This window comes from Syngnathus floridae, chromosome 3, assembly GCF_059516105.1.
Source record: "Syngnathus floridae isolate MCC-2025c chromosome 3, RoL_Sflo_1.0, whole genome shotgun sequence".
In the NCBI taxonomy this organism is placed as follows: Eukaryota; Metazoa; Chordata; class Actinopteri; order Syngnathiformes; family Syngnathidae; genus Syngnathus; species Syngnathus floridae.
The window spans coordinates 4,533,886-4,551,758 of NC_142415.1; the positions used below are offsets into that span (position 1 = coordinate 4,533,886).

At 49.1% G+C, this 17,873-nt stretch overlaps 1 protein-coding gene across 3 annotated transcripts in view; it reads right to left on the bottom strand.

Annotated features, from left to right (window-relative positions):
• ccdc102a (coiled-coil domain containing 102A) overlaps positions 1 to 17,873 on the bottom strand; it is a 153,677-nt gene that overhangs the window by 78,841 nt on the left and 56,963 nt on the right. For 2 of the 3 annotated variants that reach the window (XM_088371590.1, XM_088371591.1), the window contains one exon: positions 11,011 to 11,382. The exons of the other annotated variant lie outside the window; for it this stretch is intronic. In XM_088371590.1, the coding sequence (XP_088227716.1) occupies positions 11,011 to 11,382 (372 nt within the window). The remainder of the gene's footprint in view (positions 1 to 11,010; positions 11,383 to 17,873) is intronic. 3 annotated transcript variants of the gene reach the window in all.

The window sequence follows — 17,873 nt, forward strand, 5'->3', positions numbered from 1 at the left end:
GGATTTCACTTATCGCGGGTGGTTTTTGGAACCAATTATCCGCGATAAACGAGGGAGTACTGTACTAAGACAAGACCCATTACCCAAACCTCTTCCGGCTTGCGTTGCAGTTTCTCTGCACTTCAGCCTCATCTGTGACGTGTGAGCGGGTGTTTTCAACGGCTGGAGAAATTGTGTCCAAAAAGCGCAACAGGCTCAATTTCAAGACGTTGGAAAAACTTATTGTTTTGAATAAAAATGTGTAAAAAACAAATCCCAGCGCACAAGCATCCTCTTTCACAACACGTTCACTTAGATTTTTGTTTTGATACATAGAAATTAAAATACATTTTAAATTTTAATGAATATATGAAACAATACAATACAACATATATTTCACAACACGTTCACTTAGATTTTCATGTTATGATACATGTTCACATTATTTATTGACTGTAACTAAAAAATAAAATATTTTAAATTTAAATGAGTATATGAAATATACAATATAAAATATAATTAAATTAATTAATGTATATACTAGGTCATCAAATCAGTGTCAGTTGAGTCTGTCAACTACGTTACCTGTAGCATTTTTAAGGTCCAGCAGGTGTCAGCACTCTGTGACACAGTAGCAACACAGTATCAATACAGTTCGGCAATTTGTTGAAACGCTTCATGACGCCTCATCTACCCATCACTACTGAGTATTTAAAAGTAAAAAAATACCTTAGCTTTTTTGTTGCGGTCTGATGGCATCAGTGGATGGATGGGATTGCATCAATGGCACCCAACCCACACATGTTGTTTTGAAAAAGTCAGAGGATGTCACTATGGCTGGTATTGGCTAGGATTTACTCTGCATTCCAATCCCTCTGCCAAATTCCAGATGCAGTTTTTATTTGAATTTTTGAGCACTAAAGCGACAATACTGTTAGAGACTGTACCTGCTAGAATAAAAGGACTGGGATGACTAAATGTGTTTAATTGTATTGCAAAATCAATGAAGAAGGTGGCAGCATAGGTTGTATGTACATGTATAGGCCTCTTTACACAGGCACAATACCACGCCGCTGTCTTCAAGCTTGCTTGCTTGCTTGCTTGCTTCAGAGTAACAACAAGCGGTGTGGTTCTACTCTACGGAGCTCTCTTTCACCTCCGTGGATGGAAGTCAGGGGCCGGCGCTCAGCCGGGTGGCTGTCCGGTGATGCTGGATGGGGCTCGGACATGGCTTTTACGCCCGCCCGGTCCTATTCTATGGATCTCTCGTCCACCTCCGTGGCTGGAAGTCCACGGCGCCACACGCCTGGAAGTTTGTTTTGTTAAATAAAGAGCCGTTTACCAAACCCACGTCTTTCCTTGTACTTTGTTAACACTACAATATAGTTATATAGCAGATCTGTGGAATAACGACGAGGCTGACGTCACGGCGCACGCGCGGTGTTGACAAAGGACGAGGAATTTGATCGATGGATTTAATGATTTAGAGTGCACAGATGGTTTGATAATATTATTGCTTATATAATAGTTATTTGATATCTAATTTATATATCGTTATATGGGCCTGTGGAATATTTTGAAGTGCAAGCGCCGTCAGCGGCGCGTACCCATTGTTGACAAAGGACGATCGATGGATTTAATGAATTGGAGTGACACAGATGTATCACATGCTGACGCCACCTGCGACAGGACCACGCCCCCCTGTCAGTGTAATCGCCGTCACCTGCCACGGGCTCATGGACAGCACTATATCAGCGCCGCCAGCGCCGACCCGCGTGTCAGTCTGTCCCGTGATGCTTCGCTCATCTGTCCCTGAGAAACTGACTTTACAATTCGAATCCACAGAACTGCTTGTCCACCCCAGCCAGATCGCCGCTCCAGCGCCAGCTATTCCCATCATCCCCTTACACAATAAAGTCCGTCGTTACGCACCTGGCTGTACTGTCTGATCCCTTACAGTACAGACTGACCAACGCTATGCAGCCAGCGAACGATGAGATGGCATTAAGCCGACAGGAGCGAGCCAAAACCACCCTCAGCAGCCTGTCCGCCGACATCCGGAATCTAATCGAGGTTGGTCAACAACAACAGATACAGCAGCAGGAGATGGCCCAAGCCCTCCAGACACTGTCGGTGGCTGCGTCCCCGGCTGTCACGGCACCCCCGCACCGCCCGTCTGCCGAGGCCAGGAGGCTCGTGGATGTCCCAGAGCCCCGCCTTGGCAACATCGAGAAGTTTAACGGAGATCCCAAGCACGTGAGGGCATTCGTGACTAACTGCCATATAATGTTCAGCCTCCAGCCCGTCACGTTTGCGTCGCAATCTGCCAAGGTCGGGTTCGTTCTAACCCACCTCACGGGCGAGGCGCGGCTGTGGTTTTGGCCCCAGCTTGCCATTCATTCGACGCCTTCGCGGAGAAATTGCTCTGCCTGTTCAACCTGGGCTCCGCCGCCGAAGACGCCGCCGAGGAACTGGCGACGCGGCGTCAAGGTAGCCGATCGGTACGCACTTAAGTTCCAGACGTTGGCCGGCAGCAGCGGATGGAACACGTTGGCGCTCGTTAGCACATTCTTCAACGGTCTTGCTGAGTACATGAAAGACGAACTGGTTTCTTACAATCGCCCGCAAACCCTGAAGGGCGCTATGGACTTGGCGGCCCGAGTAGACCGGCGGATCCGGACGCGGCGGCGCGATCGGGAAAGGAGGTCCTCGCGGAACCCGCGTGGTCACCTTCCTCCGTCTGCTGGGGACCCGCCGACCACACCACCCGCCGAGCCCATGGACCTGGGAGGGGCTCGGGTTCCATCGGAGGAGCACCGTCGACGCCTCTCACTGGTCTTGTGTTTTTACTATGAGGAGGGGGGTCATCAGGTGGCGGGGTGCCCGTTAAAAGGCCGGAGCTCACGCAGCGTTGGGGGATCCGCATGAGCTCGACCAGCACTCTCCCAGTCCCAGCACGCTCACACTACAGGCACGTGTCCAGCTTGCGGCGGGCGACCAGAACGTGGCGGCCTTGGTGGATTCCGGCGCGGAGGGGAACATCATGGACATTAGCCTGGCACGTCAGTGGGGTGTCGGCTACCTCCCTCTGAGCCCGTCCATTCCCGCATGTGCCAGTGATGGCCGTCTGATCGGCGAGGTGGCTTTCGTGACAGAACCGGTTAAGTTACTGCTCTCCGACAATCACCACGAGACCATCCAGTTTTTTCTTCTTTCCCTCCCAGGACAGCAGCTCATACCGGGGCACCCTTGGTTGCGGCAGCACGACCCGGTGCTGGACTGGGGAGTGGGGGTTGTTCGGCAGTGGAGCGAACGCTGCCATCGGGTGTGCCTGAAGGCGGCCACCAGCTCACTCGGCAGAGCCCCGCCCAGGTACAGTCCCGACATCTCCAATGTCCCAGCATTTTATCACGAACTCAAGGAAGTTTTTAGTAAAGCCAGGGCTACTTCTCTTCCTCCACACTGGTCCTACGATTGCGCCATCGATCTGTTGCCCGGCACCTTCCCTCCCAAGGGACGCGTCTACTCCCTGTCCGCTCCTGAGCGCCGGGCTATGGAGGAATACATCCGGGAGTCCCTGGCAGCGGGTATCATACGGCCGTCCTCTTCACCTGCGGGACCGGGGTTTTTCTTCATGAAGAAGAAGGAGGGCACGCTCCGCCCGTGTATCGACTACCGGGGAATAAACGAGATCACTGTAAAGAACCGACACCCTCTGCCTCTTCTTTCTTCCGCCTTCGAGAGCCTTCAGGGTGCCACCATCTTCACAAAGCTGGATCATCGCAACGCCTACCACCTGATCCGTATCCGGGAGGGAGACGAGTGAAAGACGGCTTTCAACACCCCGAGCAGACACTACGAGTACTTGGTGGTTCCGTTTGGGCTCACCAACGCCCCAGCGGTTTTCCAGTCCCTGATAAACGACGTGTTACGAGACATGCTGGACAAATGCGTGTTCGTTTATTTGGCATCCTCATCTTCTCCCGCTCGCTCCCTGAGCACATCAAGCATGTTCGGGCGGTGCTGCGCCGCCTCCTGGAGAATTCGCCCTACGTGATGGCAGAGAAGTGCAAGTTCCACGCCTCCTCTGTCAAATTCCTCGGCTACGTGGTGCGTGAGGGATCCATCGAAATGGACCCTGAGAAGGTCACGTCATGGCCTGTTCCCGAAACACGCAAGCGGCTGCAACAGTTCTTAGGATTTGCGAACTTTTATCGCCGTTTTATCCGTGGATACAGCACGGTGGCCGCGCCCCTCACCGCCCTTACCAGCCCCGCCTCCCCGTACAAATGGACGGAATGGGCAGAACAGGCATTTCAGGAGCTTAAGAGGAGGTTCACGTCCGCTCCCATCCTCAGGGTTCCCGATCCCGACAGACAGTTTGTGGTCGAGGTGGACGCCTCGAACGTGGGTGTCGGGGCGGTGTTGTCTCAACGTAGCCGCCAAGACGATCGTCTCCACCCGTGCGCCTTCTTTTCTCGCCGTTTGTCAGCCTCAGAACGGAACTATGACATCGGTAATCGGGAGCTCCTCGCCGTCAAGTTGGCCTTGGAGGAGTGGCGGCATTGGCTGGAGGGCGCCACCACTCCATTCATTGTCTGGACCAACCACCGCAACTTGGAGTATCTGGGATTGGCCAAGAGACTGAACGCGAGACAAGCACGGTGGGCTCTGTTCTTTGACCAGTTTGAGTTCTCTCTTTCCTACAGACCGGGTTCCCGTAACGCGAAGGCGGACGCCCTGTCGCGTTTGTTTCCTGGGGGGGGGAGGGACAGGGTCCGCCTCCCACTATCCTCCCGAGCTCGGTTCGGGTGGCGGCTCTTTCATGGGAGATTGAACGCCAAGTGGAAGCCGCATCACGCGATCAACCCGGCCCCACCAACTGCCCGGAGGGTCGCCTGTTCGTCCCTGAAGGCCTGCGGTTGTCCGTCCTGCAATGGGCGCACGACTCACGCCTGGCCTGTCATCCCGGCGCTTCACGCACGAGGTACGTGGTGGGACCGCGTTTCTGGTGGCCCACCTGGCAAGTGGACACCAGCGATTACGTCAGAGCCTGCTCAATTTGTAACCGCTCTAAGACGTCTACTCGTCCTCCGGCCGGGCTGCTTCAACCCTTGCCGGTTCCCCAGCGTCCCTGGTCTCACCTGTCAATCGACTTTGTCACGGGCCTCCCCCCCTCAGAGGGAAACACGGTGGTCCTCGCGGTGTGGACCGTTTCAGCAAGATGACGCATTTCATCCTTCTGCCTAAGCTCCCATCTGCGAAGCAGACTGCGTCCATCATGGTGCGGGAGGTGTTTCGTCACCACGGTCTCCCACAAGACATCGTGTCAGACCGAGGTCCACAATTCGCTTCCACCTTCTGGGCGGAGTTCTGCCGACTCCTCGGCGCCACGACCAGCCTCTCCTCGGGGTTTCACCCTCAGTCCAATGGTCAAGCGGAGCGCCTGAACCAGGAACTGGGCAAGTCTCTCCGATGCATGGCCACCGGGGACCAGGGCGGGTGAGTCCAACAGCTTCCCTGGGTAGAGTATGCTCACAATTCCCTCCCCAGCTCGGCCACGGGACTTTCGCCTTTCCACTGAGTCTTCGGGTACCAGCCACCCTTGTTCGCCTACCAGGAGCGTGGTGCGGCGTGCCCGTCGACCCAGGCTTGTGTCCGCCGTTGTCATCGTGCCTGGGCGAGGGCCCGGGTCACTCTTCTCCGCTCTGTTTCAGGCGAACAAGCACCGGACGCCGGCTCCGGAGTACAGAGTGGGGCAGCGTGAGTGGCTCTCGACGCGGGTTTTGCCGCTCCGAGCGGGATCCCACAAACTGGCACCCCGCTTTGTTAGACCATTCCCTATTCAGAAGGTGATTGGCCCATCCGCAGTCCGTCTTCTCCTTCCAGATTCCATGAAGGTTCACCCCACGTTCCACGTCTCCCGTGTGCGGCCCATCCATGACAGCGCGTTGGCGCCGGCGCCCGTTCCGCCGCTGCCGTCCCAGCTCGTCGATGGGGGTCCGGCTTACGCTGTCCGCTCCTTGCTCCGATCGCGGTGGCGCGGTCATGGCCTCCAATACCTCGTGGATTGGGAGGGTTATGACGACGCGCACCGCTCCTGGGTTCCGAGCCGCTGGATACTCGACTGTTCGCTCATCACGGAGTTCCATCGCTGTCATCCGGACCAACCGGGTCCTCGGCGCGGGCGCCCGAGGAGGGACGAGGGGACCAGGGTTAAGGGTCCGGGGAGGTCTTGTCCGCCGGTACCGGGGTCTTCTGCTCCCGCGTCCGTCGATCCTGCGTCTGGCGAGGTGTCGGACGTTTCGGCGGTGTGCTGACCCCCCTACCTGGTCGCCCGGGGTATTGCCTTCCCTTTTTTTTTGTTTTTTTTTGTATTTTGGTTCCTGGGGATGTCGGGAGCCATCCCTTGTGTGTGTGTGTGGGGGGGGGGAGGGGGGGGGGGGTTCTGTGACGTGCTGGCACCACCTGCGACAGGACCAGGCCCCCCTGTCAGTGGAATCGCCGTCACCTGCCACGGGCTCATGGACAGCGCTATATCAGCGCTGCCAGCGCAGACCCGAGTGTCAGTCTGTCCCGTGATGCTTTGCTCATCTGTCCTTGAGAAACTGACTTTATAATTCGAATCCACAGAACTGCTTGTCCACCCCAGCCAGATCGCCGCACCAGCGCCAGCTATTCCCATCATCCCCTTCCACAATAAAGTCTGTCGCTACGCACTTGGCTGTACTGTCCGATCCCTGACAAGATGGTTTTATAAACGTGTTATTTATGTAATAGTTTTTTTTAATAACTCTGAATGTTACGTCAGGCCCGTTCTCAGCTCTTCGTTTGTGTTCATGTTACATTAGCATACCTATCGTTTAGCCTGTTGTTGCTCGTTCACCCGGCTCACTCTTTGTTTGACCTTCTGCCCTCTGGGAAGAGGTACAGGAGCCTGCGCTCCCGCACCACCAGACTCGCCAACAGCTTCTTTCTCCAGGCTGTTAGGGCCCTGAACTCGCTACCCCCTTCTGCGTAGCGTGCGGCACTGTTGCGCTATTTTCTGGAATGTCTGCTGTACGCGCACTTGCTCCTTTTTTTTTGCTCCTCTTATTTATTTATTTATTTGTTGTGTTATTTATTCATTATTTATTCAGCACGCTTTTGTTATACTTGTTTACTTGTTTGTCTGTTGTGAGCCATGTTTTGTCACCGTGGGATAGGGGGGAACGAAATGTCGGTTTCTTTGTGTGTCTTTGGCATGTGGAGAAATTGACAATAAAGCTGACTTTGACTTTATGGCTAATGCAACCTATATTCCGGAGCGACTTTTAGTCCGAAAATTACGGTAAATAAACGAATCACTGCGGTTTTAACAAAGACAGCTGAATATAGCCGAGATCCGAGTGCAACAATTCAAAGGAAGATAGCCGCCACCACAAAAAGGGCGCGGTTATTCAGACACCGTGTCTCAACAGATTACTCAACACGAGCGTCGCATGACTTTAGAGGGATTGGTGTCCTGAAAAGATTAAATTGATTCCTTTAGAATTAATTTCTTAGAGGAGGTCAGCAACTCGGACGAATATTTTCCGAACTCCGGCTTATTCAACACTCGTCTCCCCATGAGAGCTACGTTAGAGCAGCGGGGACAAAGGAGAGTTTTAACCCTTTAAACGGAGACCCGGTTGCTTACATAAGATAAGTGCGAATTTGACATTATTTCCAATGGCGGCGGAGGAACATACTCTACGTGTTACGTACAGTCCTCTGATTGTTTATTTTCCTCGAGCTACATAAAACGTAATGTCCTCTGATTGGTTCATCGGGTCTTCATATTACGCCTGTATCATACGGAAGCCACAGAAAACAACTTTACAGATTTTGCAATTTGGTCCACACAAAAGGAATTTTTGAGAAAATTAAAGGCTTTTAAATGCGCCTTATGATGCGGAAAATACAATATTCTTTAATTGCTGCACTCTGGTTCACAGCCTGAATACTTGGGACTAGTGGAAGCTGAAATCAGCTCTATGGCACAATCGTAGGCACGATGCAGTGGGAATGACATGGTCTTGTTTAATACGTTAATGATAGCATGGAGGTACAACGCTCAGACCTGGGTATTCAGAGTCTAGTAGGAAATTAATAGAAACATCATAAACAACCGTTATCTCTTCTCTGAGTTGATAAACCAATTCCGTGGTTCACACATTACTTTCCCCATGCAGAATTTTGCCAGTCCGCCAGTTCACGTGCGGGTTGTGTTCATACAATCATGGGTGTCCAAAAACCAGAGTAAGTGAAAGAGACTCAAACACATGGAGAAATAGGCGCTCCACATGTTCGCCAACATGGAACTCGATAGGTTCAATGATGTGAGTAATGGTAAATAGTTCACAACCATTGAGTGCCCTCACCTTAATCGGCTTGAGCAGTAGCTTGATCTTGGCACTAAAATGTCTCACAAGCCCCCTGTCCATGAGTCTCTCTTCTGCCCCAGAGTCTATTACTGCATGGAGGTCTGTGTAAGTGGTTCAGTGAATTATCTTAACTCTAGTGAGATTTTTTGGAATGGACTTTTAAGCCGTAAACTGACTCATCACTGGGGTTGTTTTGTATGGGCAGGCTGACACAAGGTGATCTTTTTTTCGCAGTAAAAGCACCAACCTTTGTGTTGTCGGTGTCATCTCTCCTCCTATGAGAGTCGCAATCTGTCCAGTTGCATGGGCTCTGCCTCTAGTCCCAAGGGAACATGCTGGCAATGGTCAGATGGCGAACAGTGAGGAGCAGTCACAACTGATGCTTGGTAGCGCGGGAAACCCGCGACCTGTGACCACGTTTGCCTGACCTCCCTCAGCCGGTGATCCGTCCAGATTGTGAGACCAATGTGGGAGTCCAGATCCGGAGGCATATCAACTGAAACAAGTAATCGTGGATGGAGGCTGCCAGACTCTTCAGTAAGATGTCATAGAGCACCGTCGAGTTACACCCACTCTCAGCAGTCAGGGTGCAAAAGCTGATGCACAGTCACTTACGGATTCATTCTCGTTTGTTTAAACCTGCTTAAATTTCTTGTCTTTTCTTTAAAACCAAAAACGTACCACCACATATTTGCCTGACCTCCCTCAGCCGGTGATACGTCCAGATTGCGAGAGCAATGTGGGAGTCCAGATCCAGAGGCATATCAACTGAAACAAGTAATCGTGGATGAAGGCTGCCAGACTCTTCAGGAAGATGTCATAGAGTGCCGTAGATTTCCACCCGCTCTCAGCAGCCAGGGTGCAAAAGCTGATGCACAGTCACAAGGATTTATTCTTGTTTGTTTAAACCTGCTTAAATTCCTTGTCTTTTCCTTAAAACAAAACAAGTACCACAAAAAACAAAATCTCAAAGGAAATATAAAATGGCCAGCTTCCTGTTGAGTTTTGAGTCAAGCTCCAGAGACTTTTTGTATGTCTCCAATTTCTGGTAGATGTTGGTGAAGCGTTCAGTGTTTCGGTCAAAATTTGTGACGGGTGTTGGACAAAATAAGAAGCTTTGGTTGGATTTTATTTCTTTATCAAGAGCATCTTAATATAAAGGACCCACAATTTCAAGACAAACTGATAATCGACTGAATCCTCTCGGACAAGGGTGTAAATGTGCCAACATTGGACATTCAAAAATTCACATGTTTTGTGCTGTTCATTTTAGATGATGGCTGCAGCTGACTTTTTTGTACGTCTCGTGCCGGCCAATTTTTGTATGTCTATGGCAGGGGTGTCCAAACGTTTTGCAAAGGGGGCCAGATTTGGTTAGATGAAAATCTATCTGGGCCGACCATTCAGACTGACATTCCTCGAACCATTACCATTGTAAATTAACTCGAAAATATGTACTTATATCCTTTGCTATCTGCAGATATAGGTTGATATTGCAAATGAGAAAATCTATTGTCAATTACATTCCCAGGAAAGTTAGATTTAAATAATAATACATTAAATACAAATGAACGGTTTTATGAATGTTGGATAATTTCTTTATTACATGTATTGAGTTTGTTTCATTATTGTTATTGTTGTATTCATGAGAAGGGTGGTATTGGTGTTTCGACTGCAGTAAACAAGCCAGGTTGTATCATATCGGATTTTTAATCCAAATGGAATCATTATCCGTTTTATCTTTTTATTTTAACTTCAAAGACAACAAAATACTTCATAATCACCCAAAAAAAAAATCCATAGTCTTTTTGTTGTTTGCGATCACTGACTGGGCGGCACGGGTACGCAATAGTGTTTGTAGCGTTAGTAGTAAGTAGACAGAGCTCTCACCAGTAGTCAGTGGGTTATTCTGCCTTTCCCTGTGCAGCGTCAGATCTGATCTGATCTTAGCGTCGCCTTAGTCCTTGGTGTGTGGACATTTAAATGAGGAAGTGTCTGATTATCTTGCAACCAGACACCTGTGTGCGCATAAACTAGGAAGGGACAGGGGAGAATGCGCTCGGACCCGATCATGAGCGCTCGCTCATGTGTGCCTTCCCGTTTGTACGCGTTACATTTCTGTGGCTCGCTCGGGGACGCGCAGGTCCCCTCGACAGTACCGGTGAGCCAGATATTATTGATTTTATGACACGATGCTTCGGGCCGGTCTAAATTTAGACACGGGCCGGACTTTGGGCATGTCTGGTCTAGGGACCTAGGATCTATGTCTAGGTCAAATGGAACAATATTAGTTTGATTTTTCTACTCTTGGTGGCCCTACAGCGTAATTCTATAACAACATTAAAATATAAAATGTTTCACCAAGGCCAATGTGTAGGCAAAGTTTGTTGCGCTCTCGTACTTTTGGATTAACTAAAATGTGATCCTTGAGGGAAACAAAAGAAATCCAACTAATAAAATAAACCACAATGATAATACATTTAGAAAAAAACTACCAAAGAAAAACCCAAATGTATTCAATGTAACGTTCAATAAGATTGATGCCAAGATTGTGTCATGAGCTATACTGACGTTGTTTATACAATGTAAAATAAATAAAATATTAAAATACACAGCGTATTCTCACCTTTTGCTGACCTGTTTTCTGTGCGTTCATATCCCTCACGGGTTCAGGCTCTGGAGATGCAGGTAACTGCTCACTTAATATATCTACGTTGCAATCAGAATGAACTTGCGTTGAAGACGTGGAGGTTACAATGGATGGACAGAAAGACGCAGAAAAAATACAGTGGTGGTGTGCAGGGTTGGAGGCACAACTTATGACTGGAAGAGGTGTAAAATCACTGTAAAGCTGTACCCCATCCTTTCGTAGCATCTCATTCTCTGATAGAAATTCCTGACGCTCCCGTCGAGCACTGCTCAGCTCCTTGGTCAAAGTATCCAGCTTCTGCCTCAGGTGGCGAACTTCCTCACGTGCACGGTTACGCTCTGCACGAACCTTGGAGTAAACAGTTTTCAAATCACCTTAAATATTTTGTGCATTTTCAAATTTATTTGAGTCACTTTAATGGGTATGCATAAGATGAAAACATCAAGCCCACAAATTAATCAATTATATTCAACTACAAAAGCAGATCCAGGTTACAGTGCCATGAAAGAAAGAAAGGAAGGAAGGAAGGAAGGAAGGAAGGAAGGAAGGAAGGAAGGAAGGAAGGAAGGAAGGAAGGAAGGACGGACGGACGGACGGACGGACGGACGGACGGACGGACGGATGGATGGATGGAACTTTATTCATCCCACAGCGGGGAAATTTACTTGTCACAGCAGCGTACAGGAGTGCAAGAATACAAGTGCCAAATTTAAAAAAGGATAAATAACAGACAAGGACAAAGACAAGTGCCACTAGTAGCGGTAGAGACGAAACACAATTTTATCATGCGCCACACACATTGTAGAGTCTGACAGCAGTGGGAATGAAGGACCTGCGGAATCTTTCCTTCCTACACCGTGGGTGGAATATTCTGCTGCTAAAGGATCTGCTCAGGGACCACACAATGTCATGGAGGGGGGGAGAGGTGTTGCCCATTATAGATTTCAGCTTAATCAACATCCTCTTCTCACCCACAACCTCAATGCATTGAGTCCAGGGGACAGCCCAGGACAGAGCTCGCTCTACTGACCTTCTAATTTAGTCTCCCCTTGTCCTGTTCCGTACTGCCCCCACCCCAGCAGACCACAGCGTAGAGGATGGCTGAGGCCACCAGAGTCATAGAAGGTCCTTAGGAGAGCCCTGCACACACCGAAGGACCTCAGTCTCCTCAGCAGGTGGAGGCGACTCTGGCCCTTCTTGTACAGGGCATGGGTGTGATCAGTCTAGTCCAGTTTGTTGTTAAGGCGAACACCCAGGAATTTGGGGTTCTCCACTACCTCAATGTCCGATCCCTGGATGTTCACCGCAGTGAAGTGGGGTGCTGTCCTCCCGAAGCTTGCAATCATCTCCTTCGTCTTGCTGAAGTTCAGCTGAAGCTGGTTGAGCTCACACCAGCTGACAAAGTCCTTGATGACCGTCCAGTATTCCAGATCGTTCCCCTCCGAAACATATCCAACAATGGCCATGTCGTCGGAGAACTTCTGGATGTGGCAGTGTGCGGTGTCATGGGTAAAGTCCGAAGTGTAAGAGGGTGAAAAGGAAAGGAGAGAGCACCGTACCCTGGGGGCACCTGTGCTGCAGCGCACCACGTCAGACTCACAGCGATGTAACCTCACATACTGCGGCCTGTTGGTCAGCAAGTCTGTTGTCCATGCAGCCAGGCGCTGGTCCACACCCACCTTCTCCATCTTCACCCTGAGCAGTGACGGCTGGATGGTGTTAAAAGCGCTGGAGAAATCGAAGAACATGATCCTTTCAGTGCTCCCGATGTGTTCTAGGTGAAGCAGTGATCTGTGCAGTAAATAAATCACTTGATCGTCCACCCCAACACCAGGCCAGTAGGCAAACTGCAGGGGGTCCAGCTGCGCTTCCACCAGTGAACGCAGGTGACCCAGGATAATCCTCTCCATAATCTTCATCAGGTGGGAAGTCAAGACAATAGGCCTGAAGTAGTTAGGCTCCTTGGGGCACGGCAACTTCAGGATGGGACCACGCAGGAGGTCTTCCACAGGGCTGAAACTTTATTTAGGCCCAGGCTCAGGTTGAACAGGTACATGACCACGCCACACAGCTGGTCCGCACAGTCCCTGAGCAGTCTTGGACGGATGCCGTCTGGGCCCAGGGCCTTCCCTGCCTCGATCTTGCTGAGGTGACTCCTCACCTAAAGAACTGTAAAGGAGAGGGGGGGTGTGAAGACTGTGGTGGTGGAGTGAAGAGTGTCTTCGGGGGGGGGGTTGGTGAGCTCGCGGGGGTGCTGGAGTGTTGAAGGTGGCAAGCTGAGGTGCAGAGAGGGGGACAGGCCGGGGAAGGAGAGGGGTGAAGGGGCAGGGGGGAGGTGGAATCAAATCTGTTGAAGAACAGATTGAGTTCCTCCGCCCAGTCCTTGTCCCCATCGGCTGGTTTCCGATCAACCCCTTTCCCATGGCCCGAGATGGAATGCAGAAAGATGTTCCTGGCGTTATTAAGCTCCATTTGCTTCTCTAGCCTCCTGCCCGTAGTTCTCCTTCCCCTTCCTGATCTTCAGCTGGAGTTCCTTCTGGACTCTACGCAGCTCCACCGCGTCCCCTGAACCAAAGGCTCTCTTCTTCTCATTAAGCAGAGCCCGTACCTCAGAGGACACCCAAGGTTTGTTGTTGGGAAAACACCAGACCGACTACGAGGGCACAGTGATCTCCACACAGAAATTAACGTAGTGCGTAATGCAGTGGGTCACACTGTCAATGTCACTGCCATGGGGGTTACAGAGAGCTTCCCAGTCTGTATTCTCAAAACAGTCTCTGAGTCTGGCAGTAGATTCCTCAGACGACAACACCTCAGACCTCCTCTCAGGTGGACGCTGTTTCACCACCGGGGTGTACTCTGCGACCAGATGGACGAGGTTGTGAGCCGAGCTACCAAGTTGGGGGAGGGGGGATGAGGTGGAGGGATGTACACAGTTATAGCAATAACATGTGAAAACTCCCTCGGGAGGTAGTGTGGTTGCATGCTAACCACCAACAGCTCCAAGCTACTGGATCAGAGCTGCTCCTTCACACTGACGTGTCCGGGATGGCACCATCTATCGTTCACAAACACAGTGAGTACCCCTCCTCTCCTCTTACCGCTCTCCGTAGCTCTCCTGTCAGCCCGCACCACTTGAAATCAATCCAGGGAGAAGTGTGAGTCGGGCGAGAGATCGTTCAGTCACGTCTCTGTGAAGCACATGAGACTGCATTCGCGATATTCCCTCTGCGTCCGGGCTAGCGCCGTTAGCTCTTCCATCTTGCTTTGAAGAGATCCTACGTTCCCCATGATGACCGACGGCAGGCACGGTTTAAACCATCTCTTCCCTTGCCTGCGCTTTACTCCGGCTCGGCATCCTCTTCTCCGTGGCCATATCTCCTTGGGGATCTCCGGCCGCAACGCGCAGGGAAGGGGTGTATAGCGCCAGGCTAACAGCTGATCGCAGGTGTAGACAACGGATCCTAGTATGGATGGATCACCCGACGCCACACCAAAAAGTTCCAAAAGCAGTAAGGAACAAACTACGAATGTTACAATGTGAACATCCATAGCCGCGCACGAGCCTAATCAACAACGTGAGAAGGAGAAAACAACAAAAACTCACTAGAACACATAGAAAAACACTAAAAGAAAGGAAGAAAGGTCAGAGCTGCTGTAACAGGCTGCCACTCAAGCGGCGCCATCAAAGCCAAGCGATTTCCTATCTCCCATTATTTCATATAATGTTTTTGAATACAATACAATACCATTTTTAAAGATTCTTTTGGATTTTTTCTACCTTTTGCTTGACATGTTTCGGCTACTACCTGTAGCCTTCCTCAGAAGCGTCACAAGGTGGGGAAGTGATATGTCTTATAGGGTGCTGGTTTTCTTGGTTTGGCCAGACAGTAGGGCGCGCAAGCACGGATGACACTGGCATTGTCCATGACGTGATTATTGAATATGGAATATGCCTGATTTGAAATTTTCAAAACTGCTGGCTGTCTCTGTTTCACATTCCTTTTGGTGTTCTGTTTTTCACATAAACCGGTTCAGAGTGCAAGCAAAGGTTCATGCTGTACATAAAAAGGAACAAGAGGACACTCAACAATAACAAACCGGCCACTGTCACACTGCCATCTATCAGAAGGGCCACCTAACACATGCAAAGAACCATGAATAAACACAACATCAATACACTGGTCATATCACACCAAAAACAGCTTTTAGTCAGACCCAAGGACAGGATAGAACCAGAACACAAATGCAATGTAACATACGACATACTGTGCCTATCATGTAACAACACATACAGGGAGGAAATTAAGGACAAGGAAAATAGAACACCAAAAGGAATGTGAAAAAGAGACAGCCAACAAACAAGTACAATACAAGAACAAACCAAGCAAGAAAATATCAAATGAGTCATATTCAACCATCGCAAGAGAAAAACAACACATCATGGACTGGAAGAATGCCATTGTCATCCGTGCTGAAAGAAGTAAACACCACGGTTGGATAAGAGAGGCCATCAAAACCCGCAAGAAGTATGAATCAAGACGTGGGGACCTAGACCCTATCTCACACATGGGATGCCGTCCTGGCGAAGTGCTAGACAGAAACAAACCAAGAAAACCAGCAGCCGATAAGACAGGTCACTTCCCCAACTTGTGACGCTTCGGAGGAAGGCTACAGGCAGTGGCCGAAACATGTCAAGCAAAAGGTAAAACATTTTTCTGTTTGACCAAAAGAATCTTTACAAATAGTGAGCGAAAAAAGAAGACAGCATGAACCTCCACAAATGACAATACAATACATAACAATACAATAATAGAACTTTATTTATACAGCACATTTTACAGCAGCTGCAGTAGTAACAACCGCAGACTGTGAAAACAGTAATTTTTTTAGCATAAGCTTCCTAAACTTATTCACTGAGAGACATTTTAGAGCATTTTGACATTTTCAAGACCCACAGGACATTGTCTTCAGTGATTTTTAAAAATACAAAATACCAAATCTACCAAATTAAAGAATACTATTTCTTTCACTTGGGAAAAAAAAGTTTGATTCTGATTCTAACAATCAACATTAGAAAAAAATGGCAGGTTTCTGAGAGGGAAATTACACCGTGTGCACAATTATTGGCAAGTGACCATTTCACCATATTATCATTTTCATGCGTATTTTCCAACCTCAGGTTGTTTAAACTTGAAGGCTTACGTGTTGAGAAGACGTAAATTAACTGCCAAAGATTTGAGAAGAATCAAACGTGAAGCCACCAGGAACCCATTATCCTCCAGTGCTGTCATATTTCAGAACTGCAACCTACCTGGAGTATCCAGAAATACATGGTGTTCTGTGCTCAGAGACATGGCCAAGGTAAGAAAAGCTGAAACCCGACCACCACTAAATAGGAGACACAAGTTGAAACGCCAAGAAACTGACAGACTCCATGAATGGAAGGCTTGTGGCTGTTAATGAAAAGAAGGGTGGCTCTTTTGGTCACTGATTTTCTTTTTTTTCCATTTTTTGGGGGGGAAATGTCAATTTGTAAATTTTGAGTTGTTTGATTATTATTCTCACTTAAATAGATGAAAATAAACAAGTAATGTGGGAACATTGTCGTTTTTCATTTACTTGCATAATACTTCTGTACACTCAGGGTGTTTTCACACCTGGACCCTTTTAAAAGAACCAAAGTCAGGCCTCTTTAAGGGTGTTTTCACACTTGGTCCCTTTCAGCCCTCTAAACGAACTCAGATCGATGACTCAGCATTTTTTGTGCGTATGTGAACACGCCAACCGTACTCAGACCCCTTTAAAACGAACCGTAGTGAGACCACCTCAGGAGGTGGTCTCAGTATGGTTTGCTAAAAAGTCAACGGTACGGGTCACCTAATCTGTGCATTGTGAGCACAAAGCGCACTGGGTTCACTTCGCCTTTTTGCCCTGTATTGTAACCTCCTTGGCTTGCCGTAGATTGGTCACGTGACTGCAGGCGCAAAAACAAAACTGTAGAGAACAGAGAATCCAAAGTATGGCAGCAGCAAGTCGTGGTCGTGACCGTGGTTCTAATAGTAAACGTGGCATGTGCCATTCAAAGTTCTGCCACGGCACCTGGACGCGGCATAGTTTGGGGAGAAGACGAAACGGAATGTCTTTTGGAAATTTGGAACGACGACAGCATGAAATCACAACTATCTACGACCCACCGTAATGCGAAAGTATTTCAAGAATTTTCTGAGAGAATGAAAGCAGCCGGTTTTGATAGAACTTCTATACAATGCAGAATAAAAGTGAAAAAACTAAAGTATTTAGCTACTCGAGATAAAATGCGAAGAAGTAGGGAGTCAGGGGATATCAAAAACCATCCAGAATGCAGTGCAGTGGGAGTGTGAGAGCTCTAGAGGACCGAGTGTGAACAGAAAAAGGATTGAGGCCCCATCAAGGCTGAACTGAACCAGAAAGAGAACTCGGTTCTCTTTGAAATACACTCACAATGTGAACACAAAAAGAACTGAGTTTGTTTCCTCTTGTTCCACTTTTTGGTCCACTTAAAGAGGCCTGACTTTGATTCTTTTAAAAGGGTCCAGGTGTGAAAACACCCTTAGTGGACCAAAAAGTGGACCAAGAGGAAACAAACTCAGTTCTTTTTGTGTTCACATTGTGAGTGTATTTCAAAGAGGACCGAGTTCTCTTTCTGTTTTTGCGCCTGCAGTCACGTGACCAATCTACGGCAAGCCAAGGAGGTTACAATACCGTGCAAAAAGGCGACGTGAACCCAGTGCGCTTTGTGTTCACAAAGCACAGATTAGATGAACCGTACCGTTGACTTTTTAGCGAACCGTACTGAG